Source organism: Microtus oregoni, unplaced genomic scaffold, assembly GCF_018167655.1.
Source record: "Microtus oregoni isolate MIOR12 unplaced genomic scaffold, Mior012 000001F_ref0000356, whole genome shotgun sequence".
Classification (NCBI taxonomy): Eukaryota; Metazoa; Chordata; class Mammalia; order Rodentia; family Cricetidae; genus Microtus; species Microtus oregoni.
Window position 1 is genome coordinate 36,952,501 of NW_024543060.1, and position 26,394 is coordinate 36,978,894.

At 41.8% G+C, this 26,394-nt stretch overlaps 1 protein-coding gene across 1 annotated transcript in view; it reads left to right on the forward strand.

The window, feature by feature from the left end:
• Scel (sciellin) overlaps nucleotides 1–26,394 on the forward strand; it is an 81,318-nt gene that overhangs the window by 23,070 nt on the left and 31,854 nt on the right. Inside the window, exons 8-15 of the mRNA XM_041675598.1 lie at nucleotides 7,710–7,790; nucleotides 9,771–9,836; nucleotides 11,634–11,693; nucleotides 14,445–14,489; nucleotides 16,003–16,062; nucleotides 16,365–16,424; nucleotides 18,123–18,179; nucleotides 24,913–24,972. Of these exons, the coding sequence (XP_041531532.1) occupies nucleotides 7,710–7,790; nucleotides 9,771–9,836; nucleotides 11,634–11,693; nucleotides 14,445–14,489; nucleotides 16,003–16,062; nucleotides 16,365–16,424; nucleotides 18,123–18,179; nucleotides 24,913–24,972 (489 nt within the window). The remainder of the gene's footprint in view (nucleotides 1–7,709; nucleotides 7,791–9,770; nucleotides 9,837–11,633; nucleotides 11,694–14,444; nucleotides 14,490–16,002; nucleotides 16,063–16,364; nucleotides 16,425–18,122; nucleotides 18,180–24,912; nucleotides 24,973–26,394) is intronic.

The following is a 26,394-nucleotide window of genomic DNA, read 5'->3' on the forward strand; positions in this document are numbered from 1 at the left end:
GTGGCATTAGTGTAGAATGAGAAAGCTTGTTCAGCACAAGCAAGCAGAGGCCTTGACCTTGAGCAAAGACTTGTTTTTTCTTCAGTTGTACAGGAACAACTCAGGCAGCCCTGGGCCTCTCCACATCAGCTTTAAGAAAATCTTACATTCAGACAACAAACGAAAACCAATACTTTGCCCAATCCAGTTTCCGGTGGCTCCTTCCTCCCTTGGAGTCCCCTTTGTTCCTCTGTCTGCCAAAGAACAGTGGAGGATTCTGAAGCAGAGAGATTCTAGGTCCAAAGCAGAGATGAGAAAAACTCTGGGAGAGTCAGGATACGTGGATTTGTCATTTACCAAAGCATCACCTAGCTCCAACCATAAAAGCCAGACAGGCTGAACAGGAATGAAATGGCTTCACTATTCAGTACCACTGCCTGAATCTCTATCAGAGACTGTATAGTTCACCTTAAAGTACAAACACCCTGGACCATCTAAATGGCTGTCTCCGGTCATTTAGTGAGAATTACTTAGATCAGGCTTCTTCCCTCCTGATAATGGCAGAAGCAGAACTCAGTGAGGCAAGGGAGGTTTTACCTTGTGTAGTAAGCAGGGAACAGGAGTTTGGGAGGAAAAGTTGCGGGTAGCAAGCCCTGGGTGTGGTGTCCTGTGGTTGATGGGGGGATATTTATCACAGTGCCTTACTAGGATGCTGGGAGTAGGAGGAGCATTTAAAGACTCATTTTTTTAAAAGACTGTCTTTTACTTGGGAAATGGGGGATTATACTGTTTTGTCTTCTCATTATTCAGCAGTTAAAAAAAATCCCACAATGATTCAAATGGTGTACAGACTTTTGAATGTGCACAATTCATGCACAATGCATCCATATTCTTGTGTGCATCAGTAAGTAGTCTCTTCCTTTTTATCACGAGTAGTGTTCTAATGTAGAGATGAACCTCATTTACCCCCGCACTGAAGGAAAACTATCATGCAGTTTGCTAGAACACATGTAACTGACTCTCTCAAGCAAATGCCGATGAGCAGGGCTGCTAGGTCATGGGATAAGCACATGCTTAACTTTGTAAGCATCTCACAGGTTTGGTCACAATGTCCTTTTCCATGCGCACCAGCAAAGCATGAGAGCTCTACGTGCTCCATTCCCTTGATGAGGTCTCATATTTCCAGTGAAAAAGCCTTTTAGCCATGCTAAGATGTAGTTATCTCCATGTGGTTTGGATTCCTGCTTTTCTAGGGACCAGCGGCGTAACGTGTCCTTTGCTCTGTTTGTTTGTCAAATGTCCAAACAAATTGTGAAGTAGACAAAACCTCTTGTGACGTATACATTCGAGTGTTTTTCCTTTTGTGTGTTTTGTTTGCTTACTGTTGAGTTTTGAGAGTTTTAAAAACATGCATCTTTTTATCACATAGGCGGTTTATAATTTTGTTCAAGGTGTCGCCGGTATTTTCAATCTTTTGACCATGTGTTTGCTGGAACAAGAACATGTTGAAATCTGATTTGTCAGGTTTTGTTAGTGGATTCTGTCTTTGCTATCATGTTTAGCAACTCTTAGTCTAACCCTTTGTCTGGTCACAGAGGGTTTCTTCTAAATATCTTTTAGTATCGTGTTTTGTGTAGCGGTCTGCAATCCATCCGTGTTGAGTAGGTATCTTTTTAGTGCTGATGAGTTTCTCTGCCTCACCTGATTAATGACTGGGCTATTATTACTATCTCTTTGGAAAAACGAAGGCCTAAAAACTAGAATGGCCAAACCACTATTTTGTAAGTTGTGTCTATTGAGCAACTATATTAGTATTATTTTCTGTTGCTAAAGCAAAAAAAAAAAAATCTGAAGTTCTGTTCTTGTTAGGAAAAGATTAGCTCTTAGCTTTGGAAATAAAATCTTTCCTATATTCAGACACTAAAGACCATTTCCCAAGAGTGCCTAAGAGAGGAGAGTGTCTATTGTAAGAGAGGGTACCAGACTGGGACTTTAGGGTTATTCTTTTCTTACTAATTCAGTCTTATGGGAACTCAAGTAGGATTTGTACATTATGATTCGCTAGTCACTTTACTCTAGATCCCACGCCCAGAAGGTTCTACTCCTCTCGTTGCTATCTCTCTGACAGAGCAGCCTTTGGGAGATAAACCACATCCATGTGAGAGAACTGACTTGGTGAACTATGGTCTCGATCAATGCTAAAGTTAAATTTTATTAACCATAACAGCATCTACATATGTTTGAAAAACCCAATATTCAAATGTCAAATTACTTGATCTATCCAAAGTAGCCAGGGCCTTCAGGGATGGAAAATACTTGGCAGTAACTGTCTCCTCGTTGGCCACCCAGAGATCTAGAGAAGCCTCTTTCTTGGAGGTAAAGAAGCTGAGGTTGAGGAAGAGCGGCATTACTTTGCATGCTCACAGAAAGTCAACCCCAAAGCTAGTCTGGAGCGGAAATCCTGGAATTGACTGGGCTCAGGGTTTGGTAGTGACCCTAGTCACTAGACACAAACCGTTACAGTCACTTTCCTTTGAACATTGCCTTGGGCCTTATAAGCTCTTTGCAAGGGTGGGTCATACTTTTTCTAGCTTTGTACACTGGTGTCTAAAACACAGGTGGCTGTGGAACAGGTTCCTGTCGCGCTGATAATGGCTGCTTCTCTGGCTTTGAATTCCAAATCCTTCCAGGTTAGCCTCCCAGGAAGTAGGGGGATGTACCACCATGCCTGACTTGACGGCCTTTGAAAACTCAATGTGCATTTAAAATACTGGGTTATATGTAGTCTGGAAAGGAGAAAAGAAGCACGTGACATCAAACAGGCTGCACCATCAACTGACATGTTACCAGCAACATAGTATAAAGAGAATTCCATAACTAGCCCTCAGTGAGAAAAAAATGTCCACATGTTATGCTTGTAAAATGAATAATGTATGTGAGAACCTGGCAAATTATTTTTCTAGAATTGTATTTCAACTTTGGACTTTAAGGAGCGTAGACATTAGTGATTTTGATATTTGAGGACTGCAGCATTTGGAATTGTGTTTTAGGGGGACCTCAGCCACCGTTAAAATTCCTGAACAGAATGGTGGCTGTATTAACGACCTCCCTTTTGCTATGACGAAACACCATGACCCAGGCAACTTATGGAAGCAAAAGCTTATGATTTCAGAGGAATCAGAGTCCTGCCTGGCAAGGAAGCATAGTAGCAGGCGGCGTCAGGGTGGCGGGAACAGTTGAGAGGTTACTTCGTGGTCCACGCATGCTCCTTTGCTGTTGTTGAAATGGAAATTCTGTTTGTGCAACAGAAGAAGAAAACACGGTGAATATGAGAGAGAAGTTCAGAAATAAACATAAGAGTCAGTTGTCTTTAGTGGAACCCAGGCTTGTGTTGCAGTAAGAGAAATGGCCACAAACTCTGGAATTCTGAGTCCCGAGCCAAGCGTGCTACCCCGTTGCAACACTAATAACCCTGTAACCAAATACATTACCCCACAGCAACATGGGGACCAGAAGCGGTCTTTGCGGGGGCTTGTGGAAACAGCCAACATGAACAGCCCTCTTTACAGAGGATTTTATTTGTTTAGCTCTCTCTGGTCTTTGTGCTACAATCTGAAAGTTTTCGTGTGTTTCTCTTGAAAAACGCCTTTTTATTCCGGGAAGCAACTCTTTACAATTACGTGCCCTAACGTGGCGGCGGAGATCCTGTGAAAGCTCATAGGGTGCCAGGAAGGACGGAGGAGAGAGCGGGGGTATCTGAGCTCAGACATCACGTCTCAAAGAAGAAGGATTCAATTAAGATCGCTCCAATAAATGTCCTTTGTCTCCTTCTCCTCGCGACACTCCAGGCCACAGCTTCCTGCCTGCCTTTCATTTTCAATCCTCCTGCTTGGATCACATAATGTTCCTGGCACAGTGTGAATGACTTTTCTCATCCTCCCCTCACACCAGGCTTGGGTTCTGTCATCTGCGGCTGTCAATGCAAAGATGCAAATGAAAGCTCCTCTGAGGTGAAGGGAAGCCTGCAGGGCATTGCCCCGCCGCTGCCCCAGCAGGGTGTGAGCCTGCCACCGGGGAACTAGGCATATTTCACTGTTCTTGGCTTTTGTGACCTCATACCCACCTCCCCCGCCCCCTCCCCCAGAACTACCCCAACCACCAACCACCTCAGTTCTATTTTTTCGTCACTGCTAATATCTCCCTCCCAGACTCACTCAACAAATACTCACTCACCTCTCTTTAGCCATTCTAAAACAGAACTCTCACGTTCCATTGATGTGGATCTGGTATAATCCAAGCTGGACACAGACCCACCCCCCATTTTTATAATTCTCCTTTCCGTGTGGTTGCTACACTTCTGCCTGTCTGCGTGTCCAGTGCCCTGTACAGTCCTAGTATTATCTGGATTGATTATTCCCCATCTTCCAGCTCCTGCTGGAAGGAAAGCATGTGATCAGCAAAGAGAATTTGATATCTGTGTTTCACATAGATACACTACTGACTATCAGTTTTTCAAGAGAAACACATGAAAACTTTCAGATTGTAGCACAAAGACTAGAGCTAAACAAATAAAATCCTCCCATACACAGGCCGAGATGGGGAGAGTATTTCCATACAAATTGTTCTAGTGTCCCCTGCCTACTGGTTTGGAACCAAGAGTCAGAAAACCCTGTGCTCTGTGCTCCCCACGAGCCTCAGATCAAAATCCAACATATCCTCTCAGGTGTCCATTGACATCATAAGAAATTCGGTTATTTCTGGCCACTTGGACCATTGTCACAGATTCTTAGATTTCTGGTATCAGCACCACTGGTATCCTACATCAAATCCTTCTGCCCCGGCTAACATCCATTATCATCAACCTCCACTGCTCCTCAGCCTGGCTTAGTCATTACTCATCCTGTGGGTGTGCTGTCTCCACTCTTCCTTCAGCAAGGGCTTTCCCCGTGCCTGCACACGGCAGGGATGGAGGAAAGGAAGGGGTTCTTGTTTGGTCTTGCTTCTATTACCCTTTGCCTTTAACTCCTCCTGCCTTAAACTCTCCGTTGTTGGGATCAGTGAGACCAGTGCCTATAGCTGCTCTCAGCAGGAAACCTTCAGCAGAAACCAGTGGTTTCTGGTGGGTTTGGCTGGGGCGTGGCTATCTCTATATAATCTGCCCCTAAACACAATAAAGGGGGCATTCTTGGGGAATTCAAGGATGACCCGTGTCTCTGTCTCTCTGTCTGTGTGTGTTTGTGTATTTTAACCTCCACCCCCTTGCCCGAAGCTTGCTAACTGGGTAATAGCGCACTGAGCGCAGACACTGGGGCGTGAAGCGCGGCCCTCCGTCTCCTTGGAAGTCACTTTTCTTCTTCGCTGGCTTCCTCTGAAGGCGTCACTCAGCTTCAATCTTCAAAGATTTCAACTTCAGACCCTTTGTTCCTCATAAATACCTCCAACCCCATTATAATACCTGATGATTTTCTCGTCTATGTTGAGGACACCACCTCTGGGATTTTACATTCTTGGCCTCCTTTCCAAAGATCTTCCCCACTCTATCTTAACTGATCACAGGCCAGGCCCTTGTAAATGACCACAAAATGTCACTTTCTAAGCTTTATTTTTACTGCTGTGTTGTCTCTTTAGCGCTCTCTCCCCCAGTCCTGAGTCCGGTGATTCCTCAGCCTCACCTTAAACACCAGCCCAGTTCATGGATTCTACCTTCTTTTCCACAGAGTCACAATCTCCAGACCCTATTCTGTTCCAGTTCCATCATAGACTCCACCACGCCTTGTTGAATCCCTGGCTTTCCCACCCATCCTTGTCCTGGGTCACCACATTCTGCCTTACTCTTGGCTGAATTTTTATCACTTTGAAAACTATTTACCTCTGTTTCCAAATAGCTGAATATGGCAAGAGAGGACGACGTGCAAGAGCTGTCTTTAGCTAAGTGGTAACACACTCAGGTTACATATGCAGGTGTGAGGATCCCTTGCCAGGCAGTGGAACATGAAGAAGGTTATGACACCAAACCTCCTGGCTCAGATTCCCTATTCTGCCACTTGCAAGCTGTATATTTATGAATTATTTATTTTCACTGTTCCTGGCTTAGTCTTTTCATCTGTAAAATGGGAAGAAAAAAAATAATATTTAGCTCTGGGCTTGTAGTGACCTTGGATCTTGGACCCTACTGTAAAACAACTACTTCATTTCTCCTCCCTTCTTTCATATTTTCTCCTAAATCTACTCCTGAAGTGTGTCCAGCTCCACCCCCAAATACACAATGCTCTCTCAGAAGGACTTCTATCAGGGTTATCAATGACCTGACCACTCTGCTGATGTCATGCTAATTTCACCGTCCTTGTCTTGCTGGGTCAGTCAGACCGGGCAGGGCTGTGCTTAGCTGGAGGATATTCCCTGCTCACTTTCATCTTCTTTTCTCTTGACCACTGTTCCTTCGGACTCCCTTGTGATAACGTCTCATTTTTTGATCACTAAATAACATGAGACGTGAGGCAGGAGTCCTTGGCTACCAGTTTGCCTCTCTTCGCATGGATTCCTTTCATTATCTCATACAGTTTCAAGTGTCAAATGTCATCTCTAAGCTGATGTCCCAACTGTCCTCAGGGAATTTGTCCCTTTCTGCAGGTCTCAGCTTTAATTTTGCTTTGCACAAGGCTTCCCAAGGCTATGCTATTAAAATAAGAATCCCCACCCATCACTCTATGTCTTTCCCCAACTCTTATTACTCTTTGTCTTTCCCCTGATTTGTTTTTGTACAATAGCACTTATTTGTAGATTAAAAGTCTTGTAAAAATAGGAATGTATTGCACATAGAAAGCTACCTAGCGATGCTCACTGACTAAAACCATGATCTCATTCAGCCTCAGAAATCCCCCAACAATCCTGTTAGAGAGCTTATTACAGATGAAGAAGCAGACTAAGGTTAACTCGTTGCCTCAGAGCTGGCAATGCAGGGAGCCTCGTACTCAAGTGCACATGGCTCAACAGCCATAAAGGACTAGGGGATCAGACCATGGGGCACTTTTCCCTAGGTACAGAGCTTAGCGATGGGGCAACAGAGAAGCCCTAGGTGGCCACGATGGGAGGTGGGAAGCTGGAGAGTGACCTGGCTTTGGAGCTGACTTACTTGACCATTTCCAGTTCCCTTGTCACTCAATCATGTGAACTTTTTGGGTCTACTTTGGTGTCTCATTGAAAGTTGACTAATAGCATATTTCGTGTTTGTTTTGCTATCATTTGAAGTGTCATGATAATAGTTGAGTCAAGAATTAGTTCAGTTCTCCAAACCAAGTTTTCTTTGAGAGCTACAACATAAGAAGCCTTCTTGCTGTTTCCATAGCAGCCTGTGAGTTGACATAATCCCTAAAGAAGCTTATACGCTTATACTAGAGAACCTTTCACTGTGCCCATGTGATGGCTTGAAATGCCGTGGCTTGCTAAGTATACTAGCAAAATGCTGAGCTAACTGCAGGGCGTGGTATAGTTCCAGCTGTAGTTACAGATGCTTTCCAAAAGCCCAGTTGAATGGACCATTAAAATACCCATTTTTAAAATAATTGACTTTAGAGTATGCACTCTGTGAACTCTGATCTTTCGGTTTCTCCATACATGGGGTCACGAGTTTAAAAGAGATATTTCCCTACACAAGGCAGATGTTGTGAGTTCATAGATAAAAATGGATAACATTTCCATGATGTAACGGGCTGCTGTTTTCTGTTTCAAAGGGATCCAGCTGTTCACCCTCCCATACCTCCAAAACCCCGCTCTCCCATTGCGTCTCCTAAACAACTGAGACAGAGTAACAGGTAAGAACTGCCCTTCTGAGTGTCTCGCTGGGATGTTGAAGGGAAGTGATAGTAAAGGAATTGTGAATGGCGTTGTGCAAGGGATGGTCCTGCTTTCTGTGTGCATTCACACAGAACTTCCATCAGGCCACTTTTGCTTTAGAATAGTACAGGCTATTGCCTGATTTAGGGAACTATATCCTTGAAATAGCTGTGGACCAATAGAATTGAAGTGTTTGGATGAAAGTTTCTTATATATTAGTACATATATATATATAATATGTATATATATGACATATATCTCATGCCTATTAAATGTAAACCACATTAAATGTCGTATGTGAATCTATTTCATTTCTATTTTCCTGCAGTTAAGATTCTCATTAAGAGCTATATATTGTGATGCGGAAAATTCTTACAGCTTTGGGTTACTACCCAAGTCCTCAATTATGCTTGAGATAATTTTAGGCTGTTGCTTGAGTTTTTTTTTTTTTTTTTTTTCTTTTTCGAGACAGGGTTTCTCCGTAGCTTTTTTGGTTCCTGCCACATAGTTTATAATCTTGATCCATTTTTCAAGATGAATGTTCCCTCTTTTCATTAGTACTGTCAGGTTAGATCTCAGCATCTCAGTGGGGATTGAGCGTATTGGATTTCCCTGAATGCTTGTCTTTACGTCTCTTGTAATTTTGGCCTTGTGAGGGGGAGTTTTGATGCCATGTAAGACACAATTATAGAACCATTCTTCATAAGACACATTTATAGAGGCATTTTATTTTAAATAAGAGGGTGACCTGCTAGAAAGTGTTGACCAAAAAACAGGGGTGTGTGGTACCATGTGTTCATCCTTACGGGGAACCACTCCAGAGCTACCCATAAAATCCCTCCGGATTGCTGAGAAATTTCCTCCTTAGGATATTGCTTTAATGAGTCAAGAGAATAGTTTTTCACTGAACTAATTAATAATATGGATTAGTTTTTATAACTTCTCGTTTCTGTAACGATTATAATTATCTCATAAGAGCAATGTCTCAAGCTTCCTGTCTTACATGATTGGTCCTCTTAGTCTTATAGTATTTAAGCAATTAAGTCATAATTAGAATAGATTTTTTTCGAGGAACTGAAATAAGCTGTTCCTGTACCACCTAAATTCTAATCTAAAACCATTGACACTAGAGGGCTGCACATGTTTATATTCGGAAAAGGCTTAATTCCATAGGACTTGGTCAAATCCACTTTACTATGCTCATTTCTTTCAGTAATGATCCAAAAAAAATAAAATTAGGACAACATGCGTGTAAAAAAAAAAACCCTGATTACTTTAATCACAGCATGGTGACTTTAACGAACGAATATGAAAGGGAAGTAATTAACACAGGTTCTCAGGAGAGCAAAAAAATAGTTGGATATAGCTTCTCGAGAATAAGCAAGAATGTATAAGTAGGTCAGCCACAGTCTAAGGAAAAGAGAGAAGTCTTATAAATTCTGACAGCCTAGCATTGTACAATTTACTGCTGTCAGTTCAGTGTGGACCTTCTTGGTGGGGTAGACATTTTTGAAATATAGACTTATTTCTTTTTTACTTTAGTAAATACATTTTTTGGTAGTATTCACATGGGGTTGTCTTTAAGGAAAAGTCTGATTTGGGTGTCTAACAACAAAAGGGATTCTTAATATTTAAGATGTTATATAATTATCTAGTGGAGATAAAGACAAAACACTTTGATGAATGGAAATAAAATGATCCCATCTAGATGAGACACAAATGAAGTGCCTAGTGCTCTAAAGCAGATGAAGAGACATCAGCGTTGTAAAGTTAGCACCTTTCACATTTTAGGCTTTCAAAAAGGGGGATGATGGAATTCTTAGCCAATACAAAAAACTAAGGTAAAATTTTTGTTAATCGTATAATATTTATATTTGTGAACAGAAATGTATTCTCATACATATAATTTAACATGGAAGAGTTTTCCTACCTAACAGGCGTTATTTTTAAAAATCTAGGCAGATACATGCAGCTACATCAGGTGCATACGGAGAAGCCAATAGACATCTTGAAAGAAATATCAGGTATAAAACTCTCTGCTGTCTATATATGTGTAATTGTACCAGTGGTAAAGCATGCTTTGCTGGAGTACTTCAAAAAAGTAAGTTAGATAAAATCAGTTTTCTTTTCAACTTTAGCTATAATGAGTAAGCTGTTTTTGAGACGGGGTTGCACTACGGAGCCCTTGCTATAAAGAGTAAACTCTTTTTGAGATGGGGTTGCACTGTGTAACCCTTGCTATAAAAAATAAACTCTTTTTGAGATGGGGTTGGACTACATAGCCCTTGCTATAAAGAGTAAACTCTTTTTGAGGCGGGGTTGCACTATGTAACCTTCGCTGCCCTGGACTTTGCTATGCACACAAGGCCAGCCCCAATTTTACAGAGGTCCATCTGCTCCTGCATCCATTGTGCTGGTTTTAAAGTGTGGCACCATGCCTGGCTAGGTAACACATGCTTTTATAGGTTCTTGTTCTTTAAATTTTTCTGAAGATTTACATTGCAAATTCCAAATTGTCTGAGCATAAGGACAGGATGGGAGGATGGGATGAAAGTCCTTGCAGGAAGGAGGTTTGCTGGTCTCATGTTTCCTGACTTGCTTCAAGATATAGGACCCTGCTGCTGGGGGCGTGAATGAACAATGGGAAATAGTTTTGCTAAGTTGGACTTGCACTGTCAAAGCTTTCCCTTGGTCCTGGCAGTTGTGTGCAGCCTCTCTGGCAGCATCGGGACAGGCTCACCCTTCATGGGGATTAATTTGGTAAGGAAGCATTTCCCCACCATGGTCCAGATTTACACCTGTTTTATACATCCTACCTAGGTGAGCATTGATTCTGGATATGTTTTGCTTGCGTTTCTTCTTCTTTATTATTTATGAAAAATAATAGCTTTGGAGAATCCTTTTCTTTTTTAAAGCCAGGCATGGTGGCACATACCTGTAATCCCAGCCTTTATGAGGCAGGAGCAAGAGGATTCTTGCAAGTTTGAGATCATTATGGTAAACACAGTGAGATCTAGGACAGTCAGCCTGCATATGGAAGGCTGAATATGGGAGAGATGGTCTTCCTTAGGGAAGCACACACAATACCGAACAGTCAGCCAGCCTTAGAATTGTGTTGCACACAAATTCATTATACAGGCTGAGTAGCTTGCACTTATGCACCGTTAGTGAAAACAAGAGACTTTGAATCTGAAAAACAGCAAGGGGGTTTATGAAATAGTTTGGAGGGAGAAAAGGGAGAGAGAAATAATGTCATTACATTATAATCTCAGAAAAGGAACTTTGGGGGGTGGTGAGCCTTGTCTTTAACAGATGAGCCATCTCTCCAGCCCAGAAATTTTTTCTCTTAAAAAAACCAGACTGAAAGATTATAACCTTGCTATTTTATAGTTTAATAGTTTCATCAGTATAATAAGCAAAAAAAAATGGCTAAGATATTTTCCAAAGTAAAACGTCTTTTGCATTATCCCTCTGACTGTCAGAAGAGCCCCAGTTTGAAGCACAGATGACACAGATACCTTAGACTCGGGAAGAATCTGACTTTCCTGTACTGACAAGTTTTTGTGAAACTCTCATCACCTCCCACATTGCGCTGTGTATGTCACGTGACGCCAGTGCATCTTCTATGGGGGTTTAATGGCCCCGTGCTCTGAAGGAGTCAGTGTCTGTGTGCACCGTGAGTGGAGACGATGGGACCAACTCTTCGTTCCAGTCAGCTTGGCACTGTGGCCTACCCTTTCCTTCACCAGCCATGCTAGGAAGTGTAGTTCCAACAGTTAGCTCCTTGCCCGCTGATCTTCTTCTCTTTCTGTTCTCTGAAGGACTGAGGATCTCGATGACATCATCAGGGTGGCTGCTTCGCTTCAGAAGACGGACAAGGGGTGAGGTCCCAAGGCTCGCAAACTTGTGTTCTCCCTCGTGTTTGTGATCTAAAAGCCAACCACTGCCCCTGCAATATCTAAATATGAACCAATCCCCGTGCTGCTTATTGTAAATAATTAAGAAGGAAAATATCTCCCAGTGTCTCTTTGTAAGTATCTGTGCATAGTAGATATGCTGACATTTGTAAATACTCATCTTGATCATTCACTTTGTCTTCTCTTCCTAATGACCTCAGGTCTCAGTCAGATCTCCAGGCCCATATTTGTGTTGCTAGCCCAGATATCCATTTACTTTTGCCCTTAGTGACTCCATTCCAAATATCCTTGGACTGTGATCAACTTTCTTGATAGATATGCTGTTTTCTGCTTCTGTTCTTCTATCCCCGCAGGCTTGACTTTCCAGGTGTTCTCAGTTCTTCCATCCCTTCACACTCTGTGAAGTATAGGTTTGTATAACCTAAACATCTACGCTGTCTCTTGTACATACATGGACACAGATCAAGCCCTCACTGTGTCCGGGATAAGAGGCTAGCATGGCTATTCAAAATCACTTATACTCCTCTAGCCTCTCTTCTTCTGCCCCTGAATGCCAGATATTTCTCTGTAGATATCTGCCATGACTCCCCACTGCCCATCAAGTTACACATAGCTACATTTGCTAAACCGGATTGAGAATAATTCAGCTCCAGAATAATTTCCGACTTCACCCACGTATTTAGCCCATATTTGAACCAGCTTTGACCACTGACTTTCTACAGTTCCCAGACACACTTGTTTCTGCCATCCCCTCCACGTGCTCACCCCTATCAGTCTCAATGCCACCATGTCTAGCTATTCAAACCCTACCATTTTTCAAGGTTCAGGTCACGAATGAGCTGCCCTGTGAAGTCTTCCTTGTGTGACCCCGTGGCGTGTGGCTCTTGCCTGTCTCAGGGATTCCAGACCTGGTGTTTCTGGTGCACAGATCTGCACCAGCGTGTCGTCTTCTCTTAATCTGTCACCTCTCTCACTTTCATCTTCGGGGACGTTACTTTGTCACCAAAGATCATTTACATGTTACCATGCAGCTTTGTCCAGAGGTGGACTGTATGGAAACCCTGGATGAAAATATCTCATTGCTTTAATCCTTAATGCAAGAATATGAAAACCCTGGATGCAAATATCTCATTGCTTCAGTCCCTAATGCATGAAGTTTCTCCCCATTTAAATGTCATTAAGCAATGACAAGGATTTACTGGAGTGTATCTCACTAAAAATCAAACCAAACAACGACCCCCATCCGTAGCAAAGTCTGGATGTGCCGGCACACACCTTCAATCCCGACACTTGGGAGGCTGCGGGAAAAGGGCAGCCTGGGCTACAGAGTGAGACCCTCTCACAACAGCCACCGTTACCTGACCACAGGGGACAGTGACTCGTGGGTCTCTGGGCAGCTAATAGGACCTTTGCATTAGATGGAAACTCCAGAAAGTGTCATGTTTGATGTTCAAGTCTCATTCTCTCATTTAAGCGCCTACATTTCTAATATTATGAATTCACTTTAAAGTAAACTCTTCAGGACTGCCTTAAACATGCAGGAAAGTGATCTGTCTCAGATTACCTCAGCTTTTTTTTTTTCTTTTCTTTTTTTTAAATTTCAAATCAAGGTCCCTTTAGGTTTCCCAGCTGGGTCTTGTGCTCACCCTGTGGCCCAAGCAGGTCTTGAGCTTGTGATGCTTATGATTCACCTTCCTGAGTACCTGGGGTTACAGGTCTCACCAAGCCACCCGGGTTACTATTTTGTTCTTGTTAATGATGGGACAAGTTTCCCGCTGGAGACTGAGGGCAGGACAAGTCAGTGACGCTGAGGAGCAGTGACAATGTGACTTAAGTCATACCACACAGTGGGAGCAGCAGTCACTCGGCTCTCCTGCCCCTGCCCCTGCCCCTAGCCACTGGCACAAATCTCACAGAGACATACATTAGCCACGGAGAGAGAACACTGCTTTCACACGCCCAGGGAAATCGCTCTAAAGGGAGCAGAAAGAGTTTCATTATCCCAGCTGCTCTTTGTGGACTAGAGAGCTTTGCTATCTGATGAAGGGCATTTAATTTGTGGCAAAGACAATGGCGAAACTTAATATCTAAAGCTTTTTATCAATTTACAGTCATTTTGAAAGCTTGGGTTCTTCATCCAGAATGCTGTCTCCACCATGTTTGATTTGCCACCGAGTGTCTTCTCATGATTTATGCTAATTTGCTTGTGATACACACCAGAGACTTGAATCCTGAAAAATCTTATCATTGTGGCTCACACCAGCCACAAAGGTCTGGGGCTAAAATGTACAGGATTCTTACAGTTGCTCTTTCCCTTGGGATAGAAACAAATTTTCAGCTAGTCTTTGCTTATCAGGTAGCATTTCAAGAAATACACAATAACAAAACACCATGTTTGGGCGCTAGGCAGTTTGTTTCCCATGAGGTAAAATATTCCTCCTTTCTCTTTCCTGTCAGGGCCAAGAACTCTTTTCCAAACCTTTCCGTGTCCATTCTCAGCTTTCAGTCTTATCCTTAAATGGGCAAAGCCACTTTCAGTGAATCACCTACGTATTGGTGATGGATTCACAGATAATTAACATGGGGTTCGTGTTCTGTTTCTGAGTACTCAGAGTTATTTTAAGGTTAATCTGCCCTTTGACTCTGGGAAGGGTTTTGTTTTTGTTGTTGCTTTGTTTTTAAACTAATATTAGATTTTATTTTCTCTTCCCAAAGTGAAGAACTGGACAATCTCATTAGAATGAACAAAAACTTGAACAGGTGAGGTTAAAAAAGGTCCGTTTTTCATGTTATTGTTGTATTGAACATTGTGATTTCTTTTATCATCTTTCCAGAATTACAAACAATGCTCTGTTTCAGAGTAGGATTAACTTATCTGACTAGTCAGTAATATCTCACAAATCTTGGATTAAGATCTTGGATAAATAGTTATTAAAGCACTAATATTTACGTATCTTTGATTTTCATGTTCCATGAAATTTAAAATAGCTGTATGTTTATACATATACCAAAGTTTCTGGTATTTTTAACACATTTATGTGCATACAGTTTCACTTGATTGCTGAATGTTTGGAGTTGAACCACTAATATCTCTGTTCCTAATATCTCTAAGTTTTAAATCACTTGCAATCGAAAATAAAATATTCTAGGAGAGATAAATTAAGGATGGAGGCAGAGAGGATCAGCAGATAACAAAGGGAAGAAAGCAATAAAGAAATGTCCACTGATTTCATTGACCTGATGCTATGAAATACGGTTTTCACATGCTATTTTGAAAACAGTGATCTGTGGGATGAATGCCAACAAGTCACCTAGATTTGCTGCTCTTTGGTTTCCTCATCTTCCCAGACAGGAGGTGTTAGATCAGGAGCTGTAGATGCAGGTGTGAATGAGCGGATGTGACTGACCTCATGAGGCACAGGCAGTGGAGGAACCAGGGCAAGAAGAAGAGAAAATGTCTTGTCACAGCATCTTGGCACCAATTGAGGAAGCCACATGGAATCTGGCAGTCAGTCTTGCTGGGCATTTTCAGGATACCCTGAAATGTCTTACATGATAGATAGCTCTATAGATACTGGTTTATGTTAAAATAAAATATATACATCAACAATTAAGGAAAAGATGCCAGAGGCCAGGAATCTGAGAGAGCAGTGTACATAGGAGGGGTGGCAGAGAGGAAAGGGAGAATAATGTAATCATATTTCTTTCAAAAGAAAGAAAGGAAGGAAGGAAGGAAGAAAAAGAAAGAAAAAGAGAGAAAGAAAACAGGGGCTGGAGAACGGCTCAGAGGTTAAGAGTACTCTATGTTCTTTCAAAGGACCTGGTTTGTTTTCCAGCACCCACATAGTGGCTCACAGCTCTCCGCTCTAGTTCCAGGGGGATCTGATACCCTCTTCTGACCTCTGCAGGAACCAAGGATTGCACACCGTGGACAGACAGACTGGCAAAACTTTCATACACATGCTTTTTTGTTGTTTAGAAAAGAATGAAAGATAAACTAAAAAGGAAACACTTCATGGACCCAAACAGCATTTCTACAGACCTATCATGGTCTACATATCCCTAGTTTATCTCTTTGGGTCCATGTCCTTAGAAGCTTATTGTAATTTAAATTGGGAGTTTGGGGAAACACCTGTGTGGAATAAAGCAATTTCCAGGATCATAGCTCATCTTTCCCAGCCAGCTTCTATTTTACATGTCAACTGGTATAAGCTTTTTAGAGTTAAACATCTGTCATTATTACTGATGAAATTTTTAATCAATATATTTAAAGAAATCAAGGTCTTGACGGCCTCTTCAGAGCAAACCTGAAGGCACAGCAGATAGACAAAAGGTAAGTGTGTCTGTTCACTCCAGAAGTCCTGTGTCTCAGCCTGTTTGCCTTCCTCCTTCAGATAGTGGAGGTGGTGGGAAGGGAGCTGCATCCTCTGGCAGACAAACACACCAGCAGATGGGCTAGCTCTCCCAGCATTGTACATTTAGTTCAGACATAATTGCCCGGAAGGATCTCTGCTCTTCCATTCAATGAGAGTAAATGAGCAATTCATAGAAAATGTTTATTATATCTGACCTTTCAAGATACCACACAATTTCAGTTCAACATGCAGTTTTTATTGCAATTCTTTTTGTTTCCAGAGCCCAGAGTCTTGAAAGTCTCATCTATATGAACACCCAGATGGACGGAGATGCCAAAGGGTAAGAGTCTGTCAAGGCAGGCCACTTTGGGTGACCCTCTGATTGCCTTGTGTTCTCCTGCCAGGGTCAGGGGGTCTGGCGGCACAGACTCTGGGTAAGGTCAGAGAAGGCTGGGTGCCACAGTAGAGGCTCTGCCACCATTGTGAATCTCGGTGACCTGGTCAGGTGCCGTAATTTCCTCATCTCGTAAGGAGAAGAGTGTGGCTTAGGTGATCTCTACACAACCTTTCATATTAAAAATAAAAGAAACCCAACTGGTTACTATAGGCATCTTATGGACTGAGTATATTGACCACAAGGCACTTTGGTTCTGGGAATGGAGCTACTCAAAACTGAAGTTCTTAAAATGTAGAAGGCACTTCTTAGATGGGATCTTGGTCACACTTCTCATGTTTAATTTTTTCATAAGTATTTGTAAATATCTTGATGTTGAAAGACACTGAAAAATTTTGAAGCAGGTTAATTGGTGATTAAAAACTGAACTACTAGTCTTTGAAAGATGCATTTGCAATTTTAAACTGACAGTGACAAACTAGAAATTTGGCTTTTCATTACTGATATCATTTTTCACATCGAAAGAAATACAATTTCTGACAGTCCAATTAAGTAACATTTTCTGAGCTGTCAGGAGTGGCAAAGGTTAAGGATTTCTGAGATTTCTCACACTTCTCGCCAGACTGGCCACTTACTTTGCGTTTGGTTAGACTTTAAACGTGCTTTTATAAGATGACAGTTATTTCTGTTGTCACATTTATTGTTCCAAACTATTTATCTGTGCCAGTGTGTGCAAGGAGTGATACACTAGTCTTCTAAGTCAGTCCTGCCAGACGCCCTATCAGCTTTCTCATCCGGAACACACAGCAAAGTCTCTGTGATGGGCAGCACTTTTAGTAATAGTCACAGTGGCGTGCTGGTGCATTAAAGGTGACTTAATGTGCCAATAATTTTGTCACAATGAAATCAATCAGAGATGAAAATGTTAAATGTCAATGTGCAGCACTTGGTTGTGAGTATCAGGGGATTGTTTAGCTTTCAGTTCTTAATTGTTCTAAGAGAAGGTCTTGTCGTGTATCCTCAGTCAGCCTCAAACACAGAATCCTGCCTCAGCATTTCAGGCGCTGGGATTATAGTAATGGACAGACAGTAGCCTCTTATAATGATTAGATTTTTGTGTACGAAAGTTTCATTCTATGTGATAATTTTGCATAAGGTACTAAAGTCGTGATGTTGACCCTTTCAGGACATCCTGGAAACTTTTATGGGGAATAACTTCTCCAAGTCCTCAAAATATTTCCATTTAAAGTGTTGATCAATTATTGATTTTTTTACCTAGCATGAAAGAATTTTTGTGCTTAAATAGATTAAAATATCAAAGCATATATAAAATTTAGCCTCCCTCTAATCTATCTTCCCCAAAGGAAAGGCTGAGGTTGGGGGGAAAGGTTTGCTTTCAAACTGATTAAGTTGTACTGAGTAATGATATGGTGTATGATAATGAGTATGAGTTGATATCTCGATATTGAGGTGTCTCTCGGACATTTTATGCTGCTTGAATTAGGCATTTCTAAGACTCTCCAGTGCGTTAGGCCTTGTTGCATCTCATTCCTGCTGTGAGTAATCTTCAGCTGTCCTAAAAGATGCTGAGCATGCAATTGAGTTTCTCACACACTTTCTTTCCCCAACTCCAATGTTCTAAAGCAATCCAGCCTTTGGAAGTCTTAAGAAAATCCATCAAAGGACGGACAAAGAGAAAGGGTAGGTAAAACACATTCATTGGCATGTGTCTTTCCTTCGGTTAGCCTTTTAAACCTTGTCAGCCTGGACGTGTTACACTATACTGTCTGCTACAGATGAACTCTTTAGATTTGTCAGAAATAGTGGGTTAAAGGAATGCAATCCCTGCCATCTCTAAAAGGTGGCCTTTGAAATAATAAGAGTGGCGGGGGGCTGCGTCCCTGGCACCCCAGCCGCCTGCTCGGCTAGCTTATGCCCGAAATAATTACACGGAAACTGTATTCATTTAATCACTGCTTGGCCCATTCTCTTCTAGGCTAATTCTCACATATTAATTTAGCCCATTTCTAATCATCTGTGTGTAGCACCCCAAGGTGCGCTTACCAGGGAGATTCTAGCCTAGTCCATCCTGGGTCGGAGCTTCATCCCGGGAGCGGGGCATGGCGTCTCTCTCTGAGGCGTCTGCTCCCGAGAGAGCTGTGGAGTCTCTGACCTCACTTCCTCTTCCTCCCAGCGTTCTGTTCTGTTTACTCCTCCCACCTATCCTCTAACCAATAAAATGGGCCAGGGCAGTTCCTTTATTAGCCAATGACCTTCCTCCATCATTTCCCCTTTTTCGGTTTAAACAAAAAAAAGGCTTTAACTTTAACATAGCAAAATTACATATAACAAAACAGTTATCAAGTAAAAGTTACAATAATCTTTATCATAACTAAGGAAAACTATAACTATAACTAACTATTCTTAACTCCATCAAAGACTCCAGAAAGATAAAATATTACCTAAGTAAACAAGAACTAAGAAACTTCAAACTCTAGAAATGACAGAGACATCTCGCTGCCTGGACAGTCACCCAAAGTTCCTCTGTACCGTTGGGGCATCCATCTTCAGCCTTCAGGCCCATGGTATCCAGAAGACATTTCCATAAAGCAGGAAAATTCAAAGTCAGTTCAGTCACTATCTGTTGTGTCCTACAGGATGTCTCACAGACTCTTTCATGAATCAGGAACCCCGAAAGATCATCTCACCTTAGGCAAGTTTAGTAGTCCTCTCTCTGCGGGTTCTCTGTGTCCAGTTTATGCAGTAGTCCAGGCAAGAGCAGTTTCTTGCCCAAATGGCTATCAAACTCCATCAGGTGCCTCTTTGATGCCCATCTTCCTCTTGAAGTAGATTGGTGCTGCCAGGAGCAGAGTGTCTCATTGTCATGAAAAGTCCTCAGTTATTAAAACATTAAATGTCCTATTCTGTAATCTTTGAAAGACATGAAGAATATCTATCTAAAATATATCTCTATATATCTAGAAAATCTAACTAACATGACTACAAGCTTTACTATTATCGATGATTATCCATTAACAACCTATATTTCTTAATTATATAGTACATATTTAAATGAACTACACAATCACAATACCTTAATCAAAATCAGAAACACTTATACATATAACAAAATTGACCTTAAATCTCTATCAATAAAGCAAAATCTATACTAATGCAAATTATTCATATCTATATCATATTCCCCTTTAAATGTAAAAGAACATTTATAAACATTTTTTGGGAACATGGGCGCAGTTATTTCTCTCCAAACTGCTTCCTGCTGAATGGGGGCGTCGTTAATTAGGTCTTTCATGGTATAACCTGTGTGCTAGTTTCTTCTCAGTTGGCAGTTGACCGAAGCAATTTTCTGGAGATGTTCACAACAACCCTTCAGGAGGGCGTGGTCCATCATACCAAATCGGAATAGAAGAAATGAACAGGGTCTCATCCTCTGTGAAAACAAAATAAGAAACTCCTTTCCAAAGCATCATGTCCTTAGATCCAAATTTCAAATTCAAGGCATTTTCAAAATATCTATGTTGGATTAGTTCAGCAGCATTTATAAATAAATATCTTTTAGCATCTGTTGCTCCTTCCTCAGCATTTAAATAATTTAAAGAGAGCATAATAGCATACAGTATCAAGATTCTCTGTGTATTTTCCATCTTTGTGCAGCTTTGTTTTAACCTCTATTTTGTTTATTTTTACTTTTAACTCTTTGCTTTTTGAGACAGGTTCTCTGTATCTTTGACCTGAAGTAACTCTGTAGACCAGGCTGTCTTTGAACTCTCAGAGATCCGCCTGTCTCTGCCTCCCAGGCATTCAGGATTAAAGGTGTTTGCTACTACACCTTGAACTCACAGAGATCTGTTAGTCTCTGCCTTCTAGGCACTGGGATTAAAGGCATGTGCTACCACACACAACAACTCTCTTCCTTTTTTTTGTTTTTTACTTTAAGAACTTCAACTTTTAGTCTGCATATATTTTTAACACACTTTAAACCATTCAGAAATTTTCTCTGTCTTTGAATCTCTCTTTACTGTATATCTCTCTTTTTCTGACCACACAAGTCTTTAATTTACCAAGCAATCTCAGTAGGATTAAAGGCGTGGCTTTGCCAGCTGGATCCAGCCCATTCCTTAGGTTTCCAGCCTCATGACTGAGGTACTGGCTGTAGCCAGCAAGCGAGCTTCAGCAGCCTTTGCTTGCAAACCGCACAAACCGCCTGCGTAAAAGAGTCAGAGTTTGTCCTGGCAGGACAGCCCAGAAAGGCAGCATTTTTAAACTGCGCAGCTTTTTTCCTGCTACAACTGAAAACCGAAAAGCATGCGTTCAGCTTTTCGTCAACACCGTTTAAGTGTTTCGTGGCAGGACCTCTTAATGAGCTGCAGGCTTTATAGCTAAAGCTGAGTCAGGAAGCCTCTCTTAGATGAGGCGCTTGTTTGCCTCTGGCAAGCGAGCAGACCCAAGAACACAGCGAGTCTAGTTGCCATCAAACTAATTGTAGCACTTTATTCCAAATGCTCTATTCAAAAGCTCTGTCTCCCGCAGGAGCCAGACAGAGATTGCAATGGCAGCACAGTCCCAGGAAGCTGCGCTTTAAAATGACACAGTGTTTTTTCTGCTACTGTTGCCGAATCAGGAAATCTCTCTACAGCACGCCACCAACAAACAGCAAAAATCTGTGTTAAACTCTTTCTCCCTTATTTTTAAGTCTTCTCAGTTTTTTTAAGTGGGTTTAGTCCATCACGTTGGGGCGCCATATGAAGTAATAAGAGTGGCGGGGGGGGCTGCGTCCCTGGCACCCCAGCCGCCTGCTCGGCTAGCTTATGCCCGAAATAATTACACGGAAACTGTATTCATTTAATCACTGCTTGGCCCATTCTCTTCTAGGCTAATTCTCACATATTAATTTAGCCCATTTCTAATCATCTGTGTGTAGCACCCCAAGGTGCGCTTACCAGGGAGATTCTAGCCTAGTCCATCCTGGGTCGGAGCTTCATCCCGGGAGCGGGGCATGGCGTCTCTCTCTGAGGCGTCTGCTCCCGAGAGAGCTGTGGAGTCTCTGACCTCACTTCCTCTTCCTCCCAGCGTTCTGTTCTGTTTACTCCTCCCACCTATCCTCTAACCAATAAAATGGGCCAGGGCAGTTCCTTTATTAGCCAATGACCTTCCTCCATCAGGCCTTGCAAGTTCTCTACCAAATCTCTCATTCTGTATTTTCTTAAAAATAAAAACACTTGTCAATTTTTAATGTGAATCAAGAAATGTAAAGGAAAAGGTGCAAAATGAGAACCATGAAGAAGACTGGTTTAAATCAAGTGCCACTGTGAAAATCAATTAAGATAGGAAGCTAAAAAATGGGGTAGGGAGATAGATGGCTCAGTCAGTAAAACACCTGCCGTGCAAACACATGGACATTAGCTCAGTTCCCCAGCACTGGTAAATGGGGAGCATCAGTAACCCTAGGACTTAAGGAGTAGGAAACAGGGGGATGCCTGGACCTTGCTGAGTAACCAGCGTAACTGAGTCTGTGAGCTCCAGCTTCAATGAGAGATGTAAGAGAGACAGTAATAGAGTAGGAAACTTAATGCTGACCTCTGGGACTCACAGCACATAACCATACTATGTACACATATGTCCACATGCATACATGGCATGCACATGCACACACCACATGTGTGAACCCTCAAAGGTAAGCCAAGGGTAATTAAAGCAAAGGCCTTTCTGGTCAGTTGTTTCTAGAAACATCAGACACCACATTCAGGCACATTCTCATTTACACAGTTAGGGTTATTATTGATGAGATGAAACAGCAAGGCCCTAGTAGTTTGGGGAGGAAAGGATTCATTTAGTTTACATTTCCACAGGACCATTCATCAGCAAAGGAAGGCAAAGCAGGAACTCAAGCAGGGCAGGAACCTTGAAGCAGGAACTGATGCAGAGTCCATGGAGGGGTGCTGCTTGCCTGCTTGCTCCCCATGACTTGCTCAGCCTGCTTTCTTGCAGAAAGTAGGACCTCCAACCCAGGGATGGCACCACCCACCATGGATAGGACCCTCCCCCATCAATCACTAAGAAAATTCTCTATAGGCTTGTATATAATCCCATCTTGTGGAGGCATTTTTCCCATTGAGGTTCCCTCCTCTCAGGTGACTTTAGATTGTGTCAAGTTGACATAAAACTAACCAGCACAATGGTTTTCAGAGAATCTTGCAAATATTGCGGACAATTTGATGTAAGTTTTCTTAATTGAAAATTCATATAATATATTCTTTCTGATCACAGTTTCCTCTCCCCCATTTGCCCCCAGATTCTCTCCACCTCCTTATTAAATTTAACAGCTTTTTCCTTCCTTCCTTCCTTCCTTCCTTCCTTCCTTCCTTCCTTCCTAATTCTTTAGAAAAACAAAACAAAACATGCAAATAAAAAACAATGAACCAGAAAAAAAACCCAACAATGAAAAGCACAGGAAACCACAAACACACACACACACACACACACACACACACACATATAAAAACACGAAATCAAAAATCATAACATACAAAAGACTAGTAAAAATCAAAACTTTTAGAAAGCCTTAAAAGTTCTTGCCTTTAAAACTCCCTTTCAGGGTTCAATTAAGGACATGACGAATAGCTAAAGGGGAGCTAGAAATCCGAGGGCAAAGACCCTAGGGGTAAGAAATCTACTCACAACAGGAATCGTCTGTGTATGTTTCTCTATTCTTCTCTCTCCAGTCTTTCATTTCTCATTTTTCTTTCTTGTTCTCCCTTGTCCTACACTGGTCTTATTTCTACATGGTTCTTCCTTGTCCTCCCCATTACAAATGTTTTCAGTCTCGTATACCCTTAAAACCAGCAATTCCCCAGCCCTAGCAGGTTCCAGAACCAGAATTCTTTTGCCCCATAGAAAATCAGATAAGAGTTTTCGCATACACACACAGATCCATAGGAGTGGCCAGTACCTGTCCAGTGAAAGGAAGTAAATCCTCAGGGGATTCTTTGAGGGAAGGTTAGTGTGCTACATTATTAGGTGATTAGTAAAGGGCTAAGAGGTTTATTTTCAGTAAAATTATGAATAAATCTAATTTTAAATTAAATCGAAATCAGCGTGCCACTACTTTGTTCCTAGCAAGCATAGAGGTTTCCAGGTAACCAGGCAGCCTATGTCAACAGTCACGGAGAAGAGGAAGGCTCTTGATCAGATAGCACTTACACCAGAAGCTGCAGTTCCTATGGGCCTGGGTCTGGAATTTTGCTCTAAGTGAAAAAGAAACCCAGGCCTCTAAATTGTCAGCTCCAGGCTATGCTGTTATCAACTGTTCTGACCGTGGGTGGTGTGGGGTTAAACCAGAGCAGCAGCTCTGGGCAGGTAGAGATTCTGCGTCCTTGGAGATCTGTGAATATTTCAGATATGTTCTACGCCTGGACCCTAAGTACTGACCAATACCTTCTGATAAAGATAATGGCAGGAAGGCAGATCTCTGAGCTTGCCTAGGAGAGAGAAACATGGCCTGGTAGTGGGAAACTGTTTTCAAATATGTAACAGAAAGAGAGGTAGCTGCGGTGAAAAATCTACAGGGAAGGACAGCCACTTGGTCACAAAGAGAGCCTTGCACTTTGGTTCAGCCTTTACCGGATACCTTTTGGCTGTACGATATTGAGGCTTGTAGCAAAAAAAAAAAAAAAAGTCAAATATAAAACAAGCAAATTCGAAAACACCATTGAGTTCATTTTGCATTGGCCATCTACTGCTAGGCAAGGAGCCTTCTTAAGTGAGGTTTACATACTCGATTGGAGAGAACCTTTCTTATGTTGTCAGCTAGGGAAAGTTTCTTGGATAGAGATGGGAGAAAGTTGACCACTTCCGGGCTCCATCTGGCTTGACCCTGTGCACTCGGCCATAGTCTGCGTGAGGCCGTATGTGTGTCAGTGCTCCTGTGTGAAAGACAGTTTCCTTGTTGTTGACATAAGTTCTGATGACTTTTTCTCCCCCATAAAGCCAAGGCCTCAGACCAGTTCCCAAAATGAGTGTCACAGCAGACAAAAGCAGCAGAAGGTGAGAACTGCCTGGTTGTCTCTGAGTCTCAGGCTCCCCTTGGCTTACCTGGCGACCTTCTCAGCGGTGTGCAGGGAATCACAGCTTTGAATATGTCTCATGTCTTTTATGTCCTCCTTCTGCAGCCCTGTTATTCACTTTGAAGAGTGCATTGTTATTGCATCAAAATTTACATTTATATATAGCATGATGAAATCTTGGAGATTTATTTAACTGTGTTACTTGATAAATTTTATACTAAAACATATTTGATATTAGGATAATGATTTTCTGCAAAAGCTTGAATTAATCACTAAAGATATAGAAAGGGTGATTTATATCTAATTCTATGGAAATGCCATGAAACTAATCCAAACATTCTTTTCATAAGAGATAGAGAGCTTGATAATGTTATGAAGACCAAGTCCAGAGGACATGAGAACACCTCTGGGTAAGTCTCACTAATGTCTCCAATTCTGATTTCTACCTGATAATCCAAATGCAAATGATTTGACATTTTAGCTTCATGACGATAATTTAAAGTATGGAATTAGTCAAGAAGGATGGGAGAGGTGGTCATTCATCCTTGTATTCCACGAATACATTTATTTTAAAATAATTGTCTCAATATTTAATACTGAATTACTTTTCTTTTTGATTTGGGGCATTGATTTCTTTTTAAGGGTTGATGAGAGAGTAGAATTCTTTATCTAAAGAATGCAGCCTTCACATAGTTTCCAGTGTACATTTCCAGAATGACACAGACAACCGTTTGTTCATTCCTGGCTGCTCAACCCCAAAATAACCACACAGAAACTGTAGTAATTAAATCAAACTGCGTGGCCCGTTAGCCCTAGCTTCTTATTGGCTTGCTCTTACATCTTAATTTAACCCATTTCTATTAATCTGTTTATTGCCATGTGGCTGTGGTTTTCTGGCGAGGTTCTGTCCTGGCAGGGCTATGTGGCTTCTCCTGACTCTGCCTTCTTTCTCCCAGCATTCAGTTTAGTTACCCCCACCTCTCCTTAGGCTAGCTCTACTCTACCCTATCACGGGCCAAGGAAGCTTCCTTATTTATTAACTAATAAAAGCAACACATACACAGAAGGACCCCCCATACCACAAGCCAGCCTGATTAAGACTCCTACAGTCACCTCTTCTGGTGGTTTCAGCTGCAGCCCAGGGTGAGGCTGGGCCGGTACCTAAATGGGAGGAAGGACTCACTGCTGCATCACCTGCCCAGAGCTATGATGCCTTTGGTACCCACTCCCCATTTCTACCATCCCCCACTGTCCACTTGGAGCATAGTTTATGCTCCTCTTGATTTTTGATGGGCCAGCATGTAGATCCAGTAAGAAGTGGGTCATTATGTTTGCTACTATGTAATGACATTTTATATTTCTAAATCTTGCTCTCTGTTTCTTAAAATAACTTACTTTGAGACAAAAGGTTTCAACATGGGTACTATATGGGTTTATATGAGGGCATGCTTTCTTAATATTTTCAATTTTGTTAAATCATTATGTTGCTATCATTATTTTATTATTATTAAAGAAACAAACCAAAAAAAGACTGTATCAGTTAGTAATTTGTCTTCAGTCTGGTTCCAGTGACTAACTTCATCTAACTTACCTTGTTTCACCGTGGCTTGTTAGACATGATCTAACTAGACGGATCTTCAGACAAGGCTGACTTTGTTCAGACCGAAGTGGCGTGTGACCCCGTGTTCTGAGAGCAGAACAGAACAGACAGCACCTGTGTATGCATGTTGTTAGCAAATGCACACCCTGCCTTCATCGTGGGGTGTGAGACAACTGCCATTTTCATTTAGAACTTTAAATGTCCACACTGGTGCAGAGAACTTTACATTTAT